The sequence below is a fragment of the Sphaeramia orbicularis genome, chromosome 16 (assembly GCF_902148855.1).
Source record: "Sphaeramia orbicularis chromosome 16, fSphaOr1.1, whole genome shotgun sequence".
Classification (NCBI taxonomy): Eukaryota; Metazoa; Chordata; class Actinopteri; order Kurtiformes; family Apogonidae; genus Sphaeramia; species Sphaeramia orbicularis.
Window position 1 is genome coordinate 50,489,852 of NC_043972.1, and position 27,307 is coordinate 50,517,158.

General features: G+C 37.2%; 2 protein-coding genes across 3 annotated transcripts in view; one reads left to right on the plus strand and one right to left on the minus strand.

Annotated features, from left to right (window-relative positions):
- glcci1b (glucocorticoid induced 1b) overlaps positions 1-7,934 on the plus strand; it is a 56,380-nt gene extending 48,446 nt beyond the window's left edge. The window contains exon 10 of the mRNA XM_030157293.1: positions 7,051-7,934. The gene's annotated coding sequence lies outside the window, so the exon portion shown is untranslated. The remainder of the gene's footprint in view (positions 1-7,050) is intronic.
- ica1 (islet cell autoantigen 1) lies at positions 1,982-25,147 on the minus strand. 2 transcript variants are annotated; one of them, XM_030157296.1, is made up of 13 exons: positions 25,035-25,147; positions 22,320-22,349; positions 22,035-22,206; positions 20,684-20,756; positions 18,672-18,795; positions 14,095-14,293; positions 12,532-12,657; positions 11,171-11,269; positions 10,955-11,055; positions 8,835-8,881; positions 8,466-8,723; positions 3,682-3,771; positions 1,982-2,550 (listed from the first exon to the last, which is right to left on the minus strand). In XM_030157296.1, the coding sequence occupies exons 2-13, from the start codon at positions 22,334-22,336 to the stop codon at positions 2,429-2,431; spliced, it is 1,428 nt and encodes a 475-aa protein (XP_030013156.1). In that variant the 5' UTR covers positions 22,337-22,349; positions 25,035-25,147; the 3' UTR covers positions 1,982-2,428. The 2 variants fall into 2 exon arrangements, with proteins under 2 accessions (XP_030013156.1, XP_030013155.1); XM_030157295.1 differs by having other exon boundaries at positions 10,952-11,055.
- Between the last annotated feature and the right edge of the window lie 2,160 nt (positions 25,148-27,307).

The window sequence follows — 27,307 nt, forward strand, 5'->3', positions numbered from 1 at the left end:
CGCCGTGATCAGACATTAAGGAGTATTCAGACAGAAATACAAGTGGAAGTAAGGTGATGTATCACTGTATTTGGATATGATTAGAACATCTGAATTTAACTTAAAAAAAAAATGACACAAAGCTACAAAGTTACAGCAAATCAGATCTCCACATAACTATATTCACACAAAGAATCCAGTTATGATGTCCTATATCTCTCACTTGAAATGACTATTAAGGCATTTATTCTGGTATAGTCAATTTCTGCAGCTTTGAAGTTAGAATTCACAAAATAATTATTTAAAACAGCATATGACTTTCATCACAAATGTTTTCAAATTTGTAAAACCTGAGTGAAAGCCTAATTATCACTTATCCATTAGTCTTTTTGTGCTTAAGGACCACACAGCAGCTTTTTCACTCTCTTTGTGAGTGTTGAACCCGAATGTCACCTTTACCTGCATGCTTTCCTCATTCTTTAAAACCCTGATTGACTGTATAATTTTACATTGTACTGATCTGGCTCATTTTCTTCCCGAATCTGTAAGAAACCGCTTTCATTTAGTTGCAACAAAATTTCCGAAAAGGCCTGAGTGATGTTTGGATTTGTTATGTAAACAGGCGGACTGTTCATGGTGGAGTCATCTTCAAACTTGTTCACTGTGAGGGGAGTGATTCACGTGCATGAGCACAGAAAGACTAATGGATTAGTGATAGTAAGGCTATCACTCGGGTTTTACAAATTTGAAAAAAATAAAAAAAATTGTGATGAAAGTCATGCCCTGCTTTAAGAACAGTAGCTAGTTTGGTTCAGATGACTACACTCATAAATTACTCATAATCCCAAATAAATATTATATATATTATATATAAAAATTATATATATAAATTGAGGAAGAAAGTATAGGATCCTATGTTAGTGGAAATCCAAACCAAGCATGCAACATGCAGAAAAATATGAGGAATGATTAGGTTTACACATCGACAGCGTTAAAGCAAGGCCACACTGAGAGGAACATAACGTGCTGCGGACTAATACCCCTCAGCCAGAATGGACAGATGAACAGACAGACAGACGATAAAATGATTACAATACAGGACAATGAAGAAGAAGTAGTTCAAGAAAAAGTTATCGGACCCTGCAATACCTGCATCTGATGATGAATACACAGAAAATTATTTTCTCTAACCCATTAACTTTATCTATCTCTAAAACATATGAATACAGTTTGTTACACAAGGATAAATATCAGATGAATAAAGCTGTAATTTTGAGGAATAATTACATTACAATGAAGAAAAGGTTGGAACACTGAAAATGAATGTTCTCATTATGAGAATGAAGTTGTATCCATATGAAATGTATGAAAAGGAATGAAAGAGCCACATAATGTAAGACAGTAAAGGCCTGATGAAAGGTGATGAAAACATGATCACAATGCTACTTTCGGGTCAACTGGGAATTCTGACTGCCCTTGTTATGTTACGATTTTTTTCTTGAAATTAAATTTTACTCTCAAAATATTAATTCTGTTGAATATTGATTCAGTGTGGCTCTAACACTGAATTCTATTAACAGGCATCATAAATACAGTGTGGAGCAAAAACAAATGTAAACCAGCTGTGTTGTCATAAATGCCATCTTAGGCCAGTATTTCTCATCATGTACAATGTTTGCTGTGACCCTGACAGAAAATAAACTTGTGAACATTTTTACTTACATACATTTCTTCTGGTCTCAGTGTAAATGTTGTATTTGCCTTTTTTGGTCCTGATCAGAAATGCAGCATGAGTGCTACAGGAGATTACAGATTTCCAAAGCAGCTACAGTCAGTGGCTTATTGTTCTGAAGTCAAACGGACGAACCCATGTGAGACATTAAAGGTTTAACCTTGCAAATGGTTCCTTTCATAGACAAAGAATAACAGAAGCCAGTCATTAGTGGCCATTTACAGCTACACACTGTTGCCATCATGACAAAAACATGTTCAGTTTCATATGAGGAAGGTATTTGTATTTTATTTGAGATTTTCTTTTAATTAAAACAATTAGCCATGCAGATAATTTCTCAACATTTGCTTAAAATGACAAATCACTGACGTTCCAGCATCTTAAAGGTGATGATTTGTTGATTGTCTGTTTTCTTAAAATGAATATTTTGAAATTTGGGTTGTTGACGAGATCCAACGGTATAGTAATGATTAATTCAGAAGATAATCAAAAGATGCACTGATGATGAAAATAATCTCTGCAGACTACACAATTAGGGTATTACAATAAGAAATATGTCCCGTGTTTATAATTTAACCTCTTCGAATGTTGTGATAACAGGAAGAACCAGTCCACGGCTAAATCCAGTGATGTTTCCGGTCATAGTGGCACCAATATGCTGCTGCAGCCGCTACCAAACATCCCCACTTTAAATGAGACTGTATTTCTGAGGAGGGTCTATGCACGGTGAAGTTCATGCTCGGTGTCGGTTTTGCCAATGGCGTCAGGGTTGGATAGAGGGTCCAAGTCCGCGAACAGGTTGAACCACGCTGAGAGGTCTTTGGATGTCCCTGCTGTTTCTGCAAAAGAACAAACAGGGAATACATATCAGCAAGACACACTGATGTATATTCACCTAAGTGGTAGAACTTAAAACACACATTTTTTTCTTAAAAGAATGCATCTGGTACAGCGCCACAATTATATATAGGCACATATATATAGGCACAAGCAGCAATGATAGGGAAAATTTATGTGATATAGATAGATATGTTTGTCCTTCACAGGGAAATTGTTTACACAATTTGTGCAGCCACGAGAATAAACACATCACTCACAAATAAATATATATATATATATATATATATATATATATATATATATATATATATGTAACACAAACCGAAAGACAACAGTTCCCCCACCATGTACCCGCCCAAAACAGCAAAGACAACAGTTCCACCACCATGTACCTGTCACCACACATATCCAACTAACACATTACAGTCTCTTTAATGATTTGTTCAGTTGTGTTATTGCATTTGGAATGAAATTTCTGCTGAATTTAACTTTTTACCAGTTTATTGACCTGCAGCGGTGACCAGACAGAAGCAGTATGACATATGGATTAAGGGGGTGACTGGGATCAAGTGCAATGGTGTGTGCTCTGCATGCAGTGGCTGTGCTATTGAGTTCTAAGAGGTTTAATAGAATGGAGGGAAATAACTGGTAGATTAATTCATTCTAAACATAATCGTTAGCTGCAGTTCTACACTGTAGACTTCTATTGTCGAGTCTCTGATGAGACATAAATAATTTGGTGTGTTATCACATCAGGACCTCTTAACTGTTTGTTACCATTTTGATGCAAAAAATTTGGGTTCATTCATTCAAACCAAAATAGTGGACTTCCTGTTGGGAGGAGGATATGATGGCCTTATCAGAGGTCCAAGGATGTTACTGAGTCATACCCATAAAATAAGACATTTTCATTTCGTCTGACACAAAGTTTCATAAGTCTTGAGTTTGTTTAGACCTTCAAAAATGTAAATATTTTTTTTGAGGGGTAGAATCCTTCCAGTTTCAAGAGGGCACAGGTTAGCCCATAAACACAGGCTTCAGTTAGACAAGTGTCTTTTAATAGGCGAGAATTTCTCTTTATGTATTTCAGGATATTTTGCTACGTTAGAGTCATTTGGCTGAGAATTTACCTTTCATGGCTGGCTTTGACAGATTCTGATTGGCTCCAGATGAGGGCTCTGTTGCCTGGGCAACAGGCTGTTGAGGAGCCCTGGCCCAATCTAAAATGGAAACGAAGACTTCAATTAATCATGAGGGGACGGGGAATGCGCCTAAGCCTGATCCAACAAATAACTCATCACATTTGAGTACACTGCTGATGTGGACGAATGTGGAGCCACAGACATACAAACAGCACTGATCCAAACAGTCCTCATGGGAAATCACTGCTAATGTTAGTAGTGCTTTATTAAAGACAGGCAAAGTGATGCACTTCTAACCATGAGCCCTTGTTTCAAGAGTTATTTATGCTTTAATCCATTGTGTTTTGACAAATTACAACACTACAAATCACTGAGGGGGAACGTGGTGTTGAGATTCTTTTTCTCAATGTAACAAACTATTTACACTTCAGTCCACCAGCCCAGTGACCTCTGACCCGTCAGAGCCTCTGCTGCTCACGGGCTTATCATTCTTCTCATAGTTTAGACCTGGTCTCAGTTAGATGTAGTATATCGTACAATAACAGACCTCCTGAGCTTAATGGATTCATTGATTTATTTCATATCCCAATAAGGCAGGGCTTCCCAAAGTCTTCCAGCTCAAGAGCCACAGGTGAAATCAGACATTTCCTTGGAACCCAAAAATATGTTACTGCTGTAAAAATGTCTGGCTTTTACCGACCTTTCAAATTTTTTAACAATGTTCACTCATGTCTAGATTAAAGACAAGTACACTTGAAGAACACTAGTTCTATTTGAGTTTTATAATAAAACTAGAAGCACTCGGAGAGCGCAGACCTCCGCCAAGGCTGATCAGTGGCCCCCCCCGTGGGCCCCCCCACCCCCGATCACCACCAAAATTTAATCATTTCTTCCTTATCCCATTTCCAACAAACCCTGAAAATTTCATCAAAATCTGTCCATAACTTTTCGAGTTATGTTGCACACTAACGGACAGACAAACAAACAGACAGACAGACAAACCCTGGCAAAAACATAACCTCCTTGGCGGAGGTAATCAATGCCCAGAACACAGTGTTTTGTGTTTAATATGTATATTTTGAGCTTCACACACACACACACACACACACACATATATATATATATATTTTTTTTTTTTTTTATATGAGAGAAAAGTCAGCCTTCTCTAACAGAACTAAGTAGAACTGTGAATCTAAGGAAAGAGGTGCCCAGGAAATATAACAAACTGTCCACAGCTGAGGTATTGGAGACTAGCTACCCAACTGAAGAGATACACAAGACAAGTAGAAGCAAGGAGAATAAACAATATGTCCTCCACCAACCCAGCTAAGCTACTCTCAATGCCAGGGTAACAAGGTGATAACAATAGAATAGAATAGAATAGAATAGAATAGAATAGAATAGAACTTTACTGCCAGTGTCTCAGGAACAATGAAAATCCGTTTAGCAGCTCTGTTCTGTTAAGCAGCAAAAACACTTAGTACAAAAAACTGTTTAAAAATATCACACAAAGTACTGAAAAATGTAGGCAATGTACAAAAGCTACAAGATAAAATGTTACATATACATATTACTAAAGTATTATTAAAAAGTCCTGAAATATACAAAAAAGCTAACTCTATGCTACAGATGAGACATTTTTACCACAAATATATACATACATTTATACAGGCAGTATAAGATACATACAAGGTAAGATTAAAAAAACAAAAAAGAACAAGGTGCATGATTTGGAACTATTGCACTGTCCATTAGACTGGGGCTGGTGGTTATTTAGTCATGGGGGGATTTAATGCTTGTGGGTAAAAACTGTGTTTGAGTCTGTTTGTTTTTGTTTTTAGTGTCCTGAATCTCCTTCCGGAGGGGAGGGGGGAGAAGAGGGGGTATCCAGGATGTGAGGGATCTCTGATTATTTTCCTGGCTTTCTGCTGGAGTCTGCCCGTGATATTCACATAACAGAAATGGATGTAAACATAAATTCCCATTTTCCTTTGCACAGTTTCTGAAAATGTTGTTAAAAATGTGTAATACATTTTAGAAACACTACATATTACAGTTTATTTTGCACCTTAATCATCCAGGATTTTTTCCCAAGTTTATTATGTATAGTGTGTATGTATAGTGTGTTTTCATTGTTATGCTGCTGATGCTGCACTGTGATTTCCCAGTTTGGGATCAATTAAGTACATCTATCTGTCTATCTACACATGCTATTCCAGGCTCTTTTAACTCGTTTTAGTGGGTCAACAGCTTCCAGTGGTTTAGGTTTGGAGTCTATGGATGCTGATCTTCCCTCCAGTTCTAAAATCCCAGATCAGGCATCCTAGCATCATACAGACCATTGACTGGCATTCTCATAACTCTTTTTGATGTCTACATCTTGAAAGTCTGCAACATTGCACTTTATTATTGAGTGAGAGTAAACTGAATTTCAGTATCAAGTGAAAAACAAATTGTGAGTGTACACAGGTTTTGAGTGTAATTGTTAAATAAGTTTTAATGAACACATTCACTGGTTGTGTGAAGGCTCTGTTCAAACTGTGGTTGTGTGCTTTGCCTTTGCTGCATACAGTCAGGAGTTATTTTGCAGTTGTACAACTCAGCTGTGATTGAATTCTGCTGACAGAGTTTAGCCTTGTGTTTCAGACTGTTATAGCAATTAAATGCAGAAAACTGAAGGTGTAATTTGACAGCATTTGTTTAAAGGAAAGAAACCGATCCAGCAGCCTCGGTGCACCTTAGTGCCCAGCTGTGCTTTAACCTTCCATTATAAACTCACCATTTTGGCTTCCCCGGATCCCATGCACCATATGTTTCTACACAACCTGTTCATAGTGACTTTGTTGTAAAGCTGACAAAACAAAAAAGTGTTTTCTTAAATAAAAAGTAACTCTGACAGTCTGACTTGGCAGGTGAAGAAGCTAATTTAAAGATGGACTCTCACAACACTTATTAAAAAATTCCAAACAAAACGTGAAGGTGTGTTAGATTTATAAGGAGTAGTTGATTATACATCTTTGGGAGACAGGGCTTTTTGGGGCGACAGCGCTATCCATTACACCACCGGGTCATCCCGCATTTATATATTTTGCTACTTCATTATACTTTGGCTACACATCTTCATAATGATATTTAATTTCATCTTCAGTTGTGCGACAGAGCCCTGCTTAGCCTTCAAATCTGGATTTACTCATTTAAAACTTATTTTGTTTTTCTGAACTCTGACTAAAATGACGGTAATCTTTTAAGTAAGATTAACATTAAATTCAATTTTGCTGGTACAACCCAATATAAAACACCAGGTCCTTTCCGTCAGCACAGCACGTAAATATGGTTTCCTTTTCTTTAACTTTCCAGTGGTATTCTACTCAACGGTCCATGGGACGAGGAATGGACAAAACCAGACCAACAAACCCAGACGAGGTGCGAATAGCCAGTGCCCAGACCTGGATCAAATGGAAAGCTGCTGGCAATTATACACAAGTAGGCAAATCTAACTGTAGTGTTCTATTACTCTGACCGACGTGGCTTTAACACAGCACTTTTCTTCTTGTGTGGAAATAAACCGCATGTGGGGAAAAAAGAAATCATTATTTAGCTTTGTTTTTGCGTTTGCTATGGAGTCATCCACAGAAAAACTACAGGTTTCCAGTATTTATTTTTATTTTTTATAATCTTTTTTTTGATTTCTTGCATATGCACTCAGTAATTATTGAATTAAAGTCTTGGAAACACATTTTCATTTGTTTTGTCACAACTCTTTTCCTGTTGGTGGTTCACTCCTTTCTTCTTCATAGAAGTAAAAGAAGTAACTCAGAGGGTATGTTATTATATGATATACTACATCTAACCATTGATTCCAACTTAGCACTTTTGTTGCTAGATTTTGCAACTTTTCAGACTACCCTAGTAACCTAATGACAAATCTAGCTACTTCTAAAGTTTGTTTGGAAACTCTTAGCAACTTTTGAAAAGTGACAAACACACACATTTTCCTCGAAATGTCACCAAATGACTTTCTCTGTCATAGTCAGAAAAACACACGGTCTGGTCAGCGTCTCCGACTTATCCACTTTGTCTGTATATTTAGTGATTTTTCAAACCCCTCTAGAGACTCTTTATCAAAAAAGCGACTACTGTCAAATCTACCAGCTTTTTCTGGTGTTATTGGAGAGTTTTGGAGACTCTGACATGAAAGCACATATCTTTCTTTGTGTAAAACAAATCAACAAAAATCACTCCCATTGCCATTGACAGTTTACTCTATTGTCTCTTTTTGGTCCATTTAGATTGTCAGTGTAGACGGAAAATTATAAATGTTATGGTTAAAAATGGTCATGTTTTACTGTGACTTATTGTAGGCTCCTAAGTGGACTGTAAGGTTAAAAACCAAACCAAACTGAAGAAAATGAAGGTAAAAACTAAATGTACAAATAAATAACTCCAGAGTATCTCTTTTGGGTCACTTTAGCCAGACCCCAAGCCTCCTCCCTCTGCCAAGATTAAAGAGGTGGGTTGGAACTGTGACATTAAAGAAAATGAAAATTGACAGAGTGTAGTTCATTTGTAGCTGTAAACATATTTATGGTGTTTTTATACTCACTTTTATGTTACATCATTCAATACATTTACATGCACATTTCCAATAATACGTCACTTAGCGACTTCTAGCAACTTTTAGGACTGACAGTAGATACTTTTCTTACTGAGGAGTTGGCAACACTGGAAGTATTAATGCACAGACACTGCCTAACACAGTAGTAAATGCTGACCTGTAAGAGAAGACTGCAGATTATTCAAGCTCTGGTCCAGCAGCTGTGACGGGAGAAAGAAGGAGTTTTCCTTGTGCTGGGCCTCTGCCAGTCCTCCCGATGCTCCGTTTGTTCCCTCGTCGCTTTCCCCAAACACTTCAGTCCACTCTCGAGAGAAGTCGCCCTCGTCAACTGACAAACCGCCCAGGATCTCATTCAGTAAAGCCATACTGTCCTTCTCCTCCTGAGACTCTGGAATGGCGGAACCATCTTCATTTTCTAGTGAAAAAATTTAAGGTTAGTCTAGATTTCTGTTTGTGTAAGTCAGCTATACTTTATTATTTCAAAATAAACTCCATTGTTTTGCAAGTGGACAGTATTGTCTCTTACCTTCTCTTGTCTTACTGTTGGTATTTTCATTTCCAAGTGAGATAAGCCTGCAAAGAAACACAGCATCTATTCATTTGAAATGTTTGTGTAAATTCTCATTTGCCCAGGTCATCGTTCTTCTTGGTAATTCTTCTCGGTTCAACTGGACTGGTTTAGCTCTTTTGAAAATGTTTCATCTCTCGTCCAAGAGACTTCTTCAATTCTAATAATTGGTGGGGGAAACTGGACTTATTAACCTGGAGGCCAACCACTCCCCCTACTATTCATTTGAAACTTCATGTATTTATTTCATCGGGGCAATGCAGTTATGCATAGTTTAAATACAGAGCATGGAAGTGATGTGCTGTGTGAGAGATTAGGAGTATTTTAATTTTTCACTCTTGTCCCTAGTTGTTCCTTTCACAGTATGACACAAAAATATACAGTTCATCTTCTTATCAAACCACAACACACTACAGACCTAAAAGTACAATACAAGATACAAATACAAATAAACGTCATTGCTCCCCAGGGGGAAATTCACCTTTATTGGTACATACAACAAAATACCCAGTACAATGAGCAGGTTTATTTTGCTTTTACCGGCCCATAACTTGTGTAAAATATTCTATATCGTAATTTGTTCGATTTCCGGGAGTAAAATTGCGTTGTAATGTGATATTCTACAGTGTCTATTCTCCAAAACTCCTATCTTGTCTTAGGCTATATCTGGGAAGAGACTCTGGGGCTAAAATGCTGCTGAAACAGAACAGATTGCCTTATATTATTTATTCTTTCAGAATGTGACAGTGATTCCATCAGACAAATACCATTTTTTTCAGAACTTGATTATATAAAGATGTAAGGTTGCTAATCACTGATGTTGATGCTTAAAACATTCTTACCCATATCACACTTTCATATTTATCAAATAGAACTTAGTGTGTAACTTGGAATAGATAGAATTGAGGAACAGCCTCTGTAAAGTCCCCTCTTTCAGAGACCTGACTTTTTTGATCAGCTTTCACACACTGCTCCCTAATTGGAATATACAGTACGACTAAACCAATCAATTGCTGGTTTAGAGAATATAGTTAGACAGGAGAATGCCAAGGTTGACTGCAGCATATGTAGCTGGACAAGTGGCTTACACTTACAGGGTGGGGAAGCAAAATTTACAATATTTTGAGGCAGGGATTGAAAGACAGTGTATGACCAATTAGTTTATTGAAAGTCATGAGAATTTATTTGCCACAAGAAAATTGACATAATAGAAAATGTTTTTATTCTATGTGTCCTCCTTCTTTCTCAATAACTGCCTTCACACGCTTCCTGAAACTTGCGCAAGTGTCCCTCAAATATTCGGGTGACAACTTCTCCCATTCTTCTTTAATAGTATCTTTAAGAAAGTTGACATTGCTGTGTGATGTTCTATTGGTAGCATGTTCTAAAACGCCCCAAATAGCATAATCCAGAGGGTTTAGATCTGGGCTAGAAGGCGGCCATAAACATGATTCCCAAAAATTGCTAAAGTTGGATTTGTTGCTGTTGTCAACAAGCGTTTTGGTGTTCTTGTGTAAGATTTTAACTTCAATTCATATTTTACTGCATTTCTAACGGTCTTGTTGTCTACCTCAAGTTCAATTGCCATTTTTCTCATGGATTTGGTTGGATCCTTTAGGATTTTGGATTTGAGAGCTTTAATAAAAGCTTTGGTACGTTTTTTGTTGCTTCCTCCACTTCCAGACTTTCTCGTAATAGTTTTGCTCATAGTCACTCTCTTCTTTACAGTCTTTATGGACACTCCAACTATTTTTGAAATCTCCTTTGGTGTGATGAGTGCATTCAGCAAATCACACACTCTTTGACGTTTGCTTTCCTGATTACTCATATGGGCAAAAGTTTCTGAAAAGGTATGGATAATAGTGTTAGGTATGATTATGACATCAATATATGTTTGGTTTCAAAACAATTGACGTAGTGCCTGCTGAGAAAAAACAACTAAATGTTCATTGTAAATTTTGCTTCCCCACCCTGTAGGATGGGCTCAGTTTTATTAAATATAAATATTTTCTATTTATACTGTGGCATTCATGTGTTTGCATGAGAAAAGCTTGATGTGAGATTTGTAAACTTACTGGTGGTCATCTGTCGTCTCATTTTTCTGTCCATCTTCTGTCTCTGCTTTAATTCTCTTCTTCACCCTCTTCTTTGCTAGTTTGTCTACTGGGTCCTGCAAACTCTGCAGAAATTACTCATTTATTTGGCATATTTACTGGTATTTTCTAGAACTGTCAATGTAGATTCACAATGTCAGGATGTAGATTTCAACTGTGGAGGGAAAGATAATCTCGAACCTTAATTGTGGAGAATTCATAAGGCTGACAGCCCTTGAAGCTCTCATGGATGGCTGCCATGGTGTGAGATGTCTTCTCCCAGAAGTGCAAAAGTGTTGTCTGAAAAGCAGGTGATAAATACACACAGTAAAAAGTTTTAATGATAACAGTAATGAAATGTCTTAACCATTACTATTTTAATTAAGCTAGTAACACCTCTGCAATATCTAGGACATGTTTCCAGGCCTCTTGTTTTCAAATTATCTGTACTTTCTGAAGATACACTTGTCCATCTGTTGTGGATGCAACATCTCAGGAATGTCTTGAAGAACTGTCTTTAAATTTGGCAGATAGATAAAGACAATAGTGGCCAAAGGTTAAAGTTTAAGGTGAGTGGGACCTCACAAAACCCACATTAGACCATAATTCTAGAATTCAAATGCTGAAAAAATTTGCATGAATGTGAAGTGGTGACATTTTATATCCAAAGGGTCAAAGGTTAACTTCATTGCAACACGATAATACATAAAACAGCCTGGTATCTGATTGGAAACTAGAGAACTTCCATTTAAGTGTAAACTAGTTCTGAAATTCCAGGACAATAACCACACCAATATTTTAAATAATAATTTGGCGAATGACCAGTTGATTATATTGTTGTTATTTATTACCACTTTTCTTCTGGGGAGATACAGAAATCTTTATAAAAATGTAACTAAATCTTTTTAGGCTTTAAGTTTTTAATCACTGTCTTTGAATGAGCAAAAACTGAGTGACACAAATTGAAACAACAAACCAAACGCCCCCCCCCCCACACACACACACAAAACAAAAAACAGTGAATTGATTCCTTATTTCCTGACTGAATTCCTTCCAAGTCTTCACTACATATATTATGAGTCTGGACACACATGGCTATAAAGTGACCCTTTACTGGTCAGGTTGGCAGAGGCAAACAAGCACAGGTCAGTAATTCTAGTTGTAATACTGAACTCATGTCTAATCTGTGTTCAGTCGCTCCTTGTGTGGTCTGATAATCCAACAGAATAGAGGGAACAGAGATCTTGGATACCTACCAATGTAACGCAACACCCAACTGGATATAAACAAACTGAACTTTAGCACATGTTCAACACAGAGCTGCTTTTTTGTGTTTGTGTTGATTCTATGATTCTTACAACATTATATCCTGCAGTGTCGGGTGGAGTTTTCCTTCTGGTATCAATAAAGGAACATCGTATCTTAGTTTAACCTGCCATATCACAATGTTCTCTTCATGTTTGCTTTACATAATGGCCCATAATGGCTGACTGTGCAGCCATTCTAAACACTTGATTTCAGATGAATGGACTGTGTGCAAACAGCTGCCATTTGTGGTTTACCTGGTATGTGGTTAAAACATGAGAGAGGAGGTTGCAGCGACTGGCTCCCAGCATGTCCACCTTTTGACAAACATCATTCTTCAGTTTGTCGAAGCTTGTTTTAGTGGTTCGCACCTGGGCTTGAACCTGAGATATGAGATAGGTGAAATGTCTCAATCTGAGATAAGCAGCAACATTACACACCATACAAGTGTGAACAGTCAAAACACAGCAAGTGGAAGCATGCTTCTTTCCTACAGGACATATTAACCAGTGAATCAATATTTTATGGTCTATGTCGCCCTCTAGTGGCCATTTAATTTACTATAATGCCGTTTTCCTGATCCTTTTATAAACTACTGACTTCCACAATTAGCTCATGAACGTTCTTTAGAGATGTAGAGTAAATAATTTAATAGTGTACTTTCTCTAATATGGTAACATTTTCATCCAAGGTCTAAGCAACTATGTTATTATTGTTACTGACAAATCATTTCACAAATGACAAAAAATTAAGATGATATTTATATTCAAATACAAATGTCTCAATGTCTTAAAATTCACAAATGTACAAATTATGAACAAATTGATTGAAATAAATGTCTGGTTTGGAGTAATTTTGTAAAAAAAAAAAAAAAAAAAAAAAAGCACTGTATTCACTAACAGACAACTTACAGTACAATTATGACATTCTGACATAATCGTATGTGAAAATTTCAGCCGAGTTATCGATCATCGTCTTCTAAACCACTGATTCACTTGTATAACTCATGGAGTTTGATAAATGACAGTGGATGGACACACCTGGTTTATGTTCAGTTAATGATATCTTGGCTGAAAAATTCAGTTTTCTTCAGTTTTCTCTGTTTTGCGATATAATAACCCTCCATTTTACCTTGAGCTTTTATGAACATCTACCTGATCGGCAAATTAAATCAATAGAAATATCAGATTTTCACTAAAAATGCAAAATACTCAAGACAATGTTATAATAAACTAGAAAAGCACTCGGAGAGCACAGACCTCAGCCAAGGCAGATCAGTGCCCCCCCCAATCACCACCAAAATTTAATCATTTGTTCCTTGTGCCAGTATCAACATTTCCTGAAATTTTCTTCCAAATCCGTCCATAACTTTTTGAGTTATCTTGCACACAGACAGACAGACAAACAGACAAACCAACGCCGGCAAAAACATAACCTCCTTGGCGGAGGTAATGATGACAAATCAAATGAGAAAGGTTAAATAGAGAGGAAAATTAATTTCAGAGCTGCCACAAAAGTAGCACTGGGTCATTATGGGTTAAATTACTAATCTCCAATAAAGTCATGTGTTTCCTTTTTGTCCAGGTTAGATTTGGAGTCTCTGAGACATATAACACTAAAGCTACTGCCTTTAAAGGGACTTATATTTTTTTCCTTTCTTGCTAAAAGTGGCTCTTTAGATAGTAGGTTCTCTGCCCCAGAACCTCCATGTCAGTTATGTATAATCACCCTTTTATTCTTTTACATTATACTGTGTGCATGATTTAACCTATAACCACTGGTTTCCAAGGTGTGACAGCATGTTGTGCACTGGGACAAACCTTCCTGAATTTCTCCATCTGTTTATGTGTGTCTGGATCCAGCTCCTGAGACACGTCCTTCATCCAGAGCAGTGCTCCTCTGTATTCTGTCCTGGACTGTTCCATTCTGTTCACAGTCAGCCATGTGTCAGAGATTGCTCTGTAGCGAAATGTTTCAACCTCCTGGTACAAGCGACACAGAGGTGTCCGCAGAGCAAGTCTGATGGATGAAGTTAGAGATTAAACATCTGAATGCTACCAGTCACATCTTAATATCCTGAATACAAAGTCTAATGAACCTGAAACACATACCTATCTTAACCCTCAAAGATCCAAACAACTGGTAGTGAACAAAAGCATCTACTGATGTAAAAGGTTTAACAAGTGGTACCAGGCACAACATACCCCGCCCCTCGCATATACAGTAGCTTATTTTGGCATCCATCCAGAAGTCATCATGTCTATGAGTGGGCTGATGTCAGCATATCAATTGCCTCTATATGTGTACCATGTTTCAACTAAACTGAAACAAAATTGACATTTTTATAGACATTTGAAATTTTGCCCCATTATAAGTAAATGAGAGAAAAAAAATATTTAAAAAATTCATAAAAAATTTAAACTTTGACCTACTTTTCCCAAAACATAACCACATCTTATCTGCATCACTGGCAATCTATAAACCCAGTTTGGTACGAATTCAACCAACAGTTTTGCTGCTAAAGACATGTGAAATTTCATCCATTATAAGCATATGGAGAAAAGAAAATGATTTTAAAAATTCATTACAAAATTTGAACTTTGACCTACTTTTCCCAAAATGTAATCAGATCTGTTCTGGGTCACTGGCAATCTATAAACCCAATTTCAAATTAATTTTGAATTCAAGCAATAATTTTGTTGCTAGAGTGTTAACAAACAAACAAACTGCACCAAAAACAATACCCCTTGCCTCCCCTTCAGGGAGCAGGGTAATAATTGTTGATCCACTAATCCTATCAATACATGTAAATAATTGAGGTAAAATGCAGTTTGCCCTCTTTTCATGGCCATCAGATATGACTAATTTGGATGTTCACAGCCAGATTGCAGTATTTACTGCAGCAAAATACAGAAAACAAATTACAGAAAGATAGGCAGAAACATTAAAGTGTGAAACAGGAAATATAAAAGAGTATGCTATTTAAATTTCTTTTCACTGTACATACAGTACATACATATTATTCATAGTCATTTAAAGCTTGAGTGTAAAACTAAAATTTATATTTAGGATTAGAGTTTACAATCATTTAGATCTGAGACAAAGATCCTCAATTACAGTGATTAGGGTGCATCAAACCCCCCATTTTTTCCAAAGTGTTTGCTTTTTACTTGTCCCTAGTCTAACTTTTTTCCATTTAGTGAAAAAGTAATTCCTGCAAAATTTTAGCAAAATTTGTTTTTGTTTAGGTGGGCCACCGGGCGTTTGAAAATTTGACTTGCAAGGCTGCCGAATTCGGCAGGTTCAAAAATCCAAAGTTTTGACTGGTTTGTTTTTTTCATTCCTGTTTGCTATAAAATCATAAGAAGTAAATAAAAAAAATGGCAAGGTTTTAGTAGATTTGAGATGAATTTGAAACTTTTGACAACTTTTTCAAGCAATTATTTTGAAATTTCGCACATGATTACTATATAAATGTAACAGTTTTAGCTCAACTTACAAGTACAGTACATTAAGACATCAGTGATATCAGATGTGTTTTGCCTTACAGTGTTCAACTTTATAACGCTACAGTTCATAAAATAATTAGGTGCTAGTCTTTGCCTTGCGTTTCCACAGATTTGGAACAGATCTCCTGGATTCTTCAACAACTTGTAGAACATTTTAGTAGTGATCCTAACTTTTTGATGCGGAGAGATAGTCTGCACTTAACTCCCCTCTCAGTGCAGTCGTTGATGACATTCAAAGCATCAATTAGGGCGTCTCATTTTTGAGACTTCTTTTCTGATCCATCCCATCGTTAGGGTGCCCATCAGCCGAGTGCAGAAAACCCATTTTTCAATGGAAAATCATGCATTTGTTGGTTAGTTATGCCATATTTGCTCATGCAAATGTCATATTAGAGGTTTTGGGGGATGCTACTGTCATTTATGAAGGTCTCAAATTATGTACAGGTCAAGGTCACATGATTTTAGACAAGGTGAAGGTCATTTGACACTGAAAAATGGGTAAAATCACACATTTTTGCTGATTTCTTTATTGCCTGGTCTTATTTCAAGCATCTGCACTCAGGGCTTTCACTGGAGAACATCTGATCCTACATTACCCATCTGGTACGCTCCTTTTTCTTCAGTTCAGCAGGTACCAGGTTTCTTTTTCCAGACAAGGATGGGTGGCTGTGGGTCAGTTGGTAGAGCAGGTCATCCAGTGACCAGAGGGTTGGTGGTTCGAATCCTGGCTCTGACTGTCCACATGTCCATGTGTTGAAGTGTACTTGGGCAAGACACTGAACCCTAAATTCCCAGTATCCCAGTAGGGCCAGGTAGCACCCTGCATGCTAGCTTTCTAGCTGTGCGTGATGTGATCAGCCAGGGTCATGACAGTCTGTCCAGAGGATGATCACATCACACAAAGCTAGAACACACTTATGGTGGAACTCTGGCTTTATTCCACATTACCTCAACTTCTACAGATATTTCTTTGCTATGGTTTTGCTGTCTTCTAACGGCTTTTCTATTGGCAGTGATCTATACCTTTGAAGGACTGTTCTGACCAAAGGAGGCTGAACGGCTGGAATAGCATTCAGTGAAGGGCCAATACCTTCCTCCCATTCATCTGCAGGGCCACTTTTTCTCTTCAAAGGGCCCCCAGGGTGCTTCACCTTCTTCTCTTCACTACTCCTTCACTACCTTTAGCATATTTGGCAAATTTACACGGAAAATGTGTTATGGTAAATGGACTGAACTTGTGCAAGGCACAGCCTGGCCCTACTGGGAGCAAGGGTTCAGGGTTCACACTTCGACATGTGGACAGTCGGAGCCAGGATTTGAACCGCCGACCCTTTGGTCATTGGATGACCCGCTCTACCAACTGAGCCACAGCCACCCACCCTTGTCTGGAAAAAGAAACCTGGTACCTGCTGAACTGAAGAAAAGGGAGGGTACCAGATGGGTAATCTAGGATCAAATGTTCTCCAGTGAAAGCCCTGAGTGCAGATCTGTGAAATGAGACTAGGCAATAAAGAAATCAGCAAAAACGTGTGATTTTACCCATTTTTCAGTGTCAAAGGACCTTGACCAGAATTGTGAAATGGAAATTCCAAATGCATAATCATCACCTAATAGGAAAACCCCATTTCAAAGAATTCATTCATGTTTTTACATGCATTTATTTTAAAACACATACTGCAAATGGGCAACTCATCAGACATCAGTTTGGCACTAACAAGAGACTATGGCATTTTTAGGTCTTTTTCCGATAATTTCTTTTAAAATTTATTGTATTTTTTTTTATTTATTTATATTTTAATTAGGGCTTAAACTATTGATAGTAAGGTTTATAAAGCATATTTGAGCAACTTAGGAAGTTGTACTTGACTTAGGTGTATTAAATGGTATATTCACTTTCTGAGCCGACCGAATTCGGCAACCTTGCAGTTCAAATTTTCAAACCCACGGTGGCCCATCTAAACATGGTCAAAATTAATTAATATTTTACAGGTAGTGTTTTCTACTCAAATGGAAACTTTTTAGACTAGGGACAGGAAAAAACTTGACAAAAGGGGGGTTTGATGCACCCTAACACTGATAGATGCTCCAAAAAAATCCAACTCTATGGTTGGAAGCAGAAACAAAGTTAATGTTAAATATTACAACAATTCATACAGTCGAAAATCTACTACCATGATGGGATGATCAGACCATGTTTGGAATGTGCATTTTCATTGGCCAAATAAAACTATCTCATTCTTTGTCAGAATAAGGGCAAAGACATGTTATATGGACCAATGAGGATTGAATGCACAATATATAATTTCAGCCAATAGAGGTCACTCTGTCAAAACACTGGATGTTTCTCAAAGTCAAGTCCTTGGTTGTCATTTCCTTCATAGGCCTACTGATCATTACACTCATGAATGGAACGGTGAGTAGTAAAAACTCTTCTTTTTGTTGCATTTTTAGAAGATGCATGCAGAGGATAATCAATTGTAGTTTATCTGAATTTATCATAAGTATGCGGTAGGACTGCACATACAACTGTTCAATCCTAATGATAGCAACAGCAATACTATACTGTATAATCGCAAAAGGCAATTTTAAGGTCAAGATTTAGGAGAATTTAACGTGATCTTATTGCAGAAATTAAAAAATAAATAAATAAACACAGGCTCTGACATGTGACTCTGATGGCTAAGTTTGCAATTTTTTTTACGGTTTAGTATTTTTTCCATGCTCATCTAAGTTTGCATGTTTGAGCTGAAAAAAAAAAAAAATTCAAAATAAACAGATTGTGAATTTTCCTTGATAATGAAGAAAGCAGAGTAAAACTGAAATTGTATAGAACTTTACTCTGAATCATGCAGCCCCTGTCTCTGGCAGTATTGTGCATTATTTCTTACCTTTGCTGTGAGGAGAAACACAGTGCTTTCCCAGTTGCCTGCATGATCTTCCCAGCTCTGGTTTTATCTTGTGAACCCTGAGAGCGCAGGAAGCGACCCAACTCATTCTCCTCCTGGGACAAGACTGCAACACCACATAATTATTGAAGATACATCATGAAATTTCCTGAAACCGCATAAGAAAACTTAAGTCGGAATTTTGAAAAGATTGATTAAAGCAAATGTTTTATTGACGCTGTGAAACACTGGGAGTTCACAGTACCTTTGAAAACTGTTTACCCCCTTGGATAATTTACTATTTCATGGCTTTTCCAGTGGAACCATGGTCATTATAGTTTAGCTTTTCTGATCAGAATTTACAAAAAAAGAAGAAAAAAATTTACAAAGTCATTTAACTAATCTAAAATATGTACTGCAAAATAGATGATTGCATAAATAATTAAGCCCATTGAAAATGACTGACCTATTCAAGAGAGGTCCAGCTAGGAGTCCAACAAAGTAACATCCCCTAAAGTTCATTAAAATCTACCCTTAAGAAATGGAAGGGATATGTCTCGTGTAAATCTGCCCAGAGCAAGTTGTCCTCATAAACTGAATGACCGTGAAGAAGGAGACTAGTGAAGGAGGACACCAAGACACTTATAACAGAAGCTTCAGCAGCTGAGATGGAGACACGGTGAAGGTGATAACTGCTGCCTGAGTTCTTTATCAGTCAAAGCTTCATGGGAGAGGAAGCCATTGTTGAAGATACCTGAACTAGAGTTCACCCAAAGGCATGTGGGAGACTCATGCACATCTCCACAAACATATCATCTCCTCTGTGAAGCATAGTGGAGGCAGTATCATCTCGTGAAGATGCAACAGGAAGCCCTGGAAGGCTTGTAAAGGTAAAGGATAGAATAAATGCAACAAAATACAGGAAAATCCTGGAGGATAACCTGATTATGTCTGAAAGAGAACTATAAACTGGTAGATTTATTTTATAAGATGATGACCCAAAGCATACAGCGAAAGATACACAGAAATGTTTTAAAGAGAACAGAGTAAATGTTCATAAGTGGCCGACACGTCAGTCCAAAAGAGAGCTTGTCTTTGGATGTGAAAAAGGCTGTTCATACCTGATCCTGACCTGACAGAGTTTCAGCAGTTTTCTAAAGAAGAATTGAGTAAAATCGCACCATCTATATGTCTCAGTCTGACTATAACCCATCCAACGCAGGCTTTAAAGTTATATTTATTAATACTGACTTCAAGAGTATGAATACTTATGCTATCGCTTATTTTATATTTTTCATTTATATTTTCTATTATATTTTTAATCAATTGACATTACTTTGTAGAATTTTTTTCACTTTTACATTACATATTTTTTTTGTAAATTCTTGTCAAAAAAGACCAATTATTATTATTTATGACATGATTCCATTTTTAAAAGCAATTAATGTATTAATGTTGTAGGTAATTCATTTATCAGACAGGGGTAGTTGTTTGTTTACCTGCTTTAGTAGTTTCAGCTACTTCCTATAGCCTTCGTCAGAAGCGCTACATGATGTTGCTGTGACGTGTCTTTTAGGCTGCTCTGGAAGCTGTATACATGACTATAAGATGTGTGTGTGACACTGTAGTATATTGGTATGATGGTACTCATATAAACATCAGTACATGACAATCAGATCCACCATAGTGGCTCTGGCATTACTATAATGGGGAGTTAAATTAATGTGATGTCACCAGTTTTAATCACATGATGTATTTTTTATGAATGTTTGAAGTTATGATACGTAATACAGAAGAGCATGATGAATTTGTCCAGATTCCAAATAAAGTAATTTAAGAGACTGAATTATAAATCGTTTTGCAAACAACTCGCTTTGTGATGTGGATGTTTTTTTTCTGGACTATTCATAAAATATTCAGGGCTGTAGCCTCAAACACCAAAGCCTAAAGATGTTTGTAGATTAAACCTTAATCATCCTCACAAAATGCTTATAACAATAAATAATTGAACATACAGCAGATCCTCCTCTGATACTGTTCGATCACTTTCAGCAGCTCCATGCATGTTCTCTGGATAGAGTGGAAGACCTGCAGAGAGACATGAAGTCAGTACAGCAATTGTGATTAAGAAAACACTGGTATACCTGCAGCAGTTCAAGAAGTCACTTTGTATTTGCAGAGCTAATGTGGTGCACAACCTGAAGATTCACCTGCTGAATATTTCCTAACACCCAGAGCTCCAAGGGTATTTTCTTGATTTCTGCATACTTTCTTAAATTCACCTTTTTAAGGTACTTGCAAATGACACACTACCCAAGTGTTTATATCAAAATGTTCTCGATAATCTCAGCTTTATGAATACTTGTCCTAGAAGACAGTTAGAAAGAGATAATTCAGCCCAAATGCTGAAAGTTTAATGTCAGATTTGTGAAAACTTTCAAATCTCCTGTTAATACAAACGTTTTGTCTACTCATGCGGACAAAGTGTTTTGGTGCTTGGCATAAATTTACCAAAGTCTTAGCTTCACAAAAGTAGAGGAAAATATGAACAAAACAGTAGGTAAGTGTAGAAAATGTGTCTAAAATGAAATTCTGTAATACCATTTTTTGAGCATAAATCTTGTCACTTATTTTCACTCAATGTCTCAAATGTGAGATAAATGAGGCTGAATAATGACTTAGATATTACATATCAAGCTTCATTAGATGTGTGCAAATGAGAAATGACTATTATATTGTATATCTTGATGAAGTACACAATATTTACATTCTGTATATTAATGTTTCTTTCATTTTTCAAATTCATGCTGTACAGTAATTGCTCCCACTTTTCAACAGTGTGAAATGACAAAAATATTCATAAAATATAGTGAAACCATCCATCCCCCCAGGATGTCCAGATAATGAGATGTATATTATTCCTACGGCAATTTACCCAGGATGCACCTGCAGTATGAGCCTTGCCATGAGTAGCAAGGCTTAACAACAAACACATAGCATGTGAGGCCATGTCGTTTTGAGTCATTGTCCATAACACCTCTGCTGCAGCAGTGTTAAATTAAGTTTAGATGTTTTGTTAATGTTTTTTGCATTATATTGATTCGAGCCACTAAATTTACTTCAGTCCTGAATTGGAGGTAGATGATGGAGGTCTGAGATGCAGCTTAATGTAACAGCTTGGAGCCTCAAGCAAATACTGGCAATGTGTGAATCAAAAAGCTATTTGAGTCAGTGAAGTAACTGCAGAATCCACCTGAGGGGACGAGTCTACTGTGTTTTTTAATACTCTCTGATGTGATTGAGGACACAACGTTAAAATGGATGGGTGCTCTCTGGTCGTGATGTTTTTAGTATCCTCCTCCTTACCTCCAGTTTGGCATCCAGGTCTGCATCTGATGCCACCACATGCTCGTCTTGTTTCTTTCCTGTGACCTTAATGAGTGTCTGTTTGGTTTTCCAGTATTTCTGCTGGAACTTGTTGACCACAGATGAGTCCTGGCTTTGGATGTAGCGGTCCAGATAGTCTCGGGAGTAGCCACTGTAATGCCACAAAATCCAGACTCAGGCTGCTGTCTAATAATGATTCTACACACAGCAAGATATGTTTATAGATCAATGTGTAAATAGGTATAGGTACACAGATATGCTTACAAATTCCCTCCCTCCATTTTTCAAGATTCCCTGTAAGAAGATCACATTGAGTTAGGATTTAACACAAAATTCTAACTAACAAATATCAGCAGAAAGCTTCAATTATGGCTGGATTATTGGTGGTTTAAATTGTTACAAAAACAGAACATGACAAAAGTCACATAAAAAATGTAACAAGATAAAAACACACAACCCCCCTCCAAAAAAGGCAACAGCAACAGCAAAAAAATATAAGTGAAAATGAAATAAAAGACACAAGAAAAGCAACAACGCATCAAGACAATAACAATGCCAATTGTAACAAAACAAGACAGAGCAAAAGAAAAATTACATAGGAGATGTAAATACAAATGATTCAATAAATTAATTCTATGTGGTCAATAACATGACAAACAGTTGCCAAACTGCAAAACCTGTTAGAAATCCCTAGGCTGAATATTCCAGTAAAGTAAAAATCTTCTTTCCAGCATGGAAATACATGTATGAATTTTACATGTAGGTAAAAACATTTAAACACTGTCATATGATTTAGCTGATGTAAACAAAATAAACCTTTATGACAAAAGAAAATGTAGGCAACACTATAGTAATATGACAATAATAAAAATATTTCACAGTTATATCATGTGGTAATCAATGATAACATTCTGACCACTGAAGTGGTAGGCCAGTAATATTGATTACTTCATTACAATAGCACCTTTCAGTTGGTTGGATATATTAGGCAGCAATTGAACATTCAGCCCTCAAAGCTGATGTGTTAGAAGCAGCAAAATTGGCATCATAAGGAACTAAATGATTTTGCCAAGGGTCAGATTGTAACGATGATGACTGGGTCCGAGCATCCAACTGCAGATCTTGTTGGGTGTTCATGGTCTGCACTGGTTAGTACCAACCAAAAATGGACTAAGGAAGGACATCCCAACGTCAGGACAATTGAACAACCCATGAAGACCCCACCTCTACTTCCAGGACTACAGGGATCTGCTGCTAAAGTCTTGGTCCAGATACCACAGCACGCCTTCAGAGGTTTGGTGGAGTCTAGGAGCTAGGAATATGGTTCTCCTCCAATAGATGCTGGATTGGTTGCGATTTGATTGTTGTTCTTCAGACCATTTTTGTTTGGTTTTACATTTACTTTTCATTGGCAATGAACAAGATCTGAAGATATATATTAAAATGAGATAATCAACATTAATATGACTTTACCAGAGGTCAGAATGTTATGGCTGATCAGTAAAGTTCTGTCTTCAAAACTTTACATAAGTAAAAGAATATTATAAGTATCATCAGCCATGGGTAGTTAAAATGTGAAAAGAAACTGTTTTTATGGTGCAGTGAAATGGTCAATGTCTGTAATGTTTTTAGATTTATTTGGTACATTTTACTGCTGTAACAAAACACTGGGAGATGTAGAAAATTTTACATAGGAGGAAAAAACGAGTGGCATGAGGAGTCTGCAGGTTGGAATGGGGGTGGGGGTTACAGTACATGGGACAGCCATTAATATGCACTGTTCAAATACCTTTTGTTCAGCGTATCGTCTTTCAATGCTTTGAGAAATTTGTGGATAGTTTGTTAGTTTTTACAAGTACAGTTTTAAGTTGTATTACACTACATCTTCGAGGCGGTTATGGAGCTTTTTGCCACAAGGAAGGCTCCACAGGAGGGCAAAGCAAGGTCAGGTGATGCCAGTGTGTAGAGCCTTTCCTCCAGCTGCCCCTGGTTTGCTGTCATGTAGATCCTCCACATTAGAAGTATAAATAGTAATAAATAACAAAGCAGAAATAATAATAATAATAATAATAATAATAATAATAATAATAATAATAAATATGTAATTATGTCATATTATATATATATATATATATATATATATATATATATATATATATATATATATATATATTTATATATAACAGAAACAGTAACAATATAGTACTAATCATAGTACTATATTAGCCGTACAATAATATATAAGTAATATAAGTATGTAAGTAATAATAAGAAGAAGAAAAACTAAATTAACAGTAACAAAGATTGCACACTGGAAATAAACAATAATCTACCTCTAATGCCTCAAATTTGTGCTCAAGCATAATAGATAAGTAAAATTCTTAGTTACATTCCATCACTGCTCTTGACCCATTCATAAGGATCTGAAGGCTCAGTGACTTGTGGCTTATTTGAGTGTGATGTTGTGATTGACTACGTAATGGTTACAGTTTACACTTATGTAATAAAACAAATCTTTACAGTCTGTGTGTCTGACCCTTGTCTCTCCTGAATATCAGTGATATAAGGTATGACAGAAGTCTTGGCTTTCTGTCACACCACCTCCCATCACCAGCAGATAGTGGATGGTTAATGTTGAGGGGGATAGTGGGTGCATCGCCTGCTGTGAAAATAACATCTTACGTTCGGTGTGCACATCACGACTCTGTCAAACCAAGACATGAGATGATGCCATAAACCCGTTCAAGGCGCAGACAAACAGCACATGCATCACATTAACCCACACGACAAACCTCCATAATAAATGACTATAGGATACGTTTTCGCCGCACCAGAATAAACACAAAGCCTGACTCATGGTAATTGTGCGGAAATCACACCGCGGTTTCCTCTTTCGCCCTTTATCCATACCCACAAACGTTGTGCGTAAAAAGCATATATCATGACATACAGGTATATCATTTTCCACGCGTGGCCTACCTCTCCGTGTTGATACCATGAAGATGGAGCTTGTTGGCTAGCAGCCCACCGTAGGCCCCGCTGTGCTGAAGTACACACACATCCACAGACACACACAGCTGCTGATTCAATACAGTGCTTCAGCCACTGGTGACGTCAGGCAGGGCGCGCTCTCACTCTAATTGGTCCAAGCAGAGCCAAGTACCTCGTTATGTTTGTCTCGTGCAAACACAGCTCCTATAAAAGCCATAACCTATATGGGTTTGTATTAGGACTTCTTGTTGAAACCTGACACTGGCGAAGATTTGTAAAGCAGCATACCGAAAAGTTTAGACAAATATTAGTTTTTGCTCCTGTCTATGACAATTTGGTTGATACATTTTAATGTTTAAAGTTTACATAAAATGCGTTCTTTTGACTCCTTTACTGTTGTTAAAAATCGTAGTAATCCATAAAGACCCAGTGCTACTTTTATGGCAGCTTCCAAATTAATTTTAGTTAACCTTTCTTAAGTGATTTATCACCATTTATTGTGATCTCATCCTCTGTAGTTTGCATTTTTCAGTGAAAATCAGGTATTTTCCCATGGATATTCCTAAAAGCTCAGATTAGAGGATTATTATATCACAAGAGAAAACTGAAGAAAAGGGAACTTTATCAGAAAAGATAAAATTAACTAAAGGTAAAAATAAGTGTGTGAGAGACAAAAGGTGAGTATAAAAACATCCTAAATATGTTTAGGAATATAAATGAACTGAACTCTGTCAGTTGTTTTTTTTTAATGTCCCAATTCCAACCCTCCTCCTTCATCGGCTAAAGTGACCCAAAAGAAACACTCTGGAGGAGTCAGGTTATTTATTAATCTATGTGTTTGTTTAGGTTTTATTTTATTTTTCTTCAGTTTGGTTTTTCCCCTCAGCCACAATGGCCGCAGCAGGTTATTGTCATCAATTGGTCGTCCGTCCGTCTGTCTAGAAACTTTGCCATGCACTGATAAATCAGGCCACTGGGGGCAGTAGTGTGCCTGGTGAGTCAGGCCGAGGTGCACGCACTTGAAAACCTCACGGTCCACTTAGGAGCCTTCAAGTCACTGTAAAACATGAACATTTTTAACCATCCCATTTTAAATTTTCAGTCTACATTGACAATCTATGTGGAACAAAAAGAGACAATAGAGAAAACTGTCAATGTCACTGGGACTGATTCAATGCAGTGATTTGTGTTAAAGAACAATATGCTTTCACCTCAGTCTCTCCAAAAGTCTCCAATAACACCAGAAAAAGTTGATAGTTATGTTGCTAGACACTTTTTTGATAAAGTGTCTCTAGAGTGGTCTGAAAAATCCCTAAATATACCAACAGAGTGGATAAGTCACCAAGTTAACACTAACTTTTACAGCTACAGAGAGAGAGACCGTTTTTCTGTGCTGCAGAGAAAACCATTTGGGGTCATTTGGAAGGAAAATGTGTGTTCCAGTGTTTGAGTTGCAAACACTGTCCAAAAAATTTTTAAAGCAACTAAATCTGTTGCTTGGTGCTTTTAGAAAAAAAGCTGGATGGATAAGGTCCGGGATTTGAACCCTCACCTTTTCGGTTTGTGTCTCATGTGTCTGAAGTTAAACACAGGTGAAGTCACTTCACCTCTAATAAGTGACCACACTGCTGGGAGAAAAACTGGACCGGGAAGGTAATATTTGTATCTACCAATGTTTGAAGAACTCGTTTTTTACTTTGTCAATCCACCAACAAGAGACACCCAGAGTTTTCTTCTCCATCCAGAGCGCGACAGGTAAAAACCTGAACTTACGTAAAGTTGGCCGTAGATTGGCAGATTCGGACTTTGGCCGTTCATAGCGAACAAACGAAAGGACCACAAAGCACATATGTTACCTTGTTGTGATCTTGGTTATGCTGGCAAAATACTACAACAACATTTCAGCCGAAATGACCCGCATTTCGTTATATCAAAAATCAATTGCTTTGCCAAGCTGGAACGTTGTGAACGGACCGCTTAGGGACCGTCTACAAAGTGCTCAAACGCAAACAGTGGGAATTAAGCTTTTGCTGAAGGAGGGACGTTTTAATTATTTCTTGCTCAACAGCTCCGCCCACAAGGGGAGAGGAGGCTCCATATTCACAGACCATGATAAGGACACATCTCCCTTCCTACTACAGCTCTTAGTTTAGGGAAGTATACTTTTGCAACTGAAGGAGGAACTTTTTAAATTTTTTTTTTTTTTTGTCATAAACTGTGAGTATGAAGGCTCCTCCCTCCTTGTGGGTGGAGCTATTGAA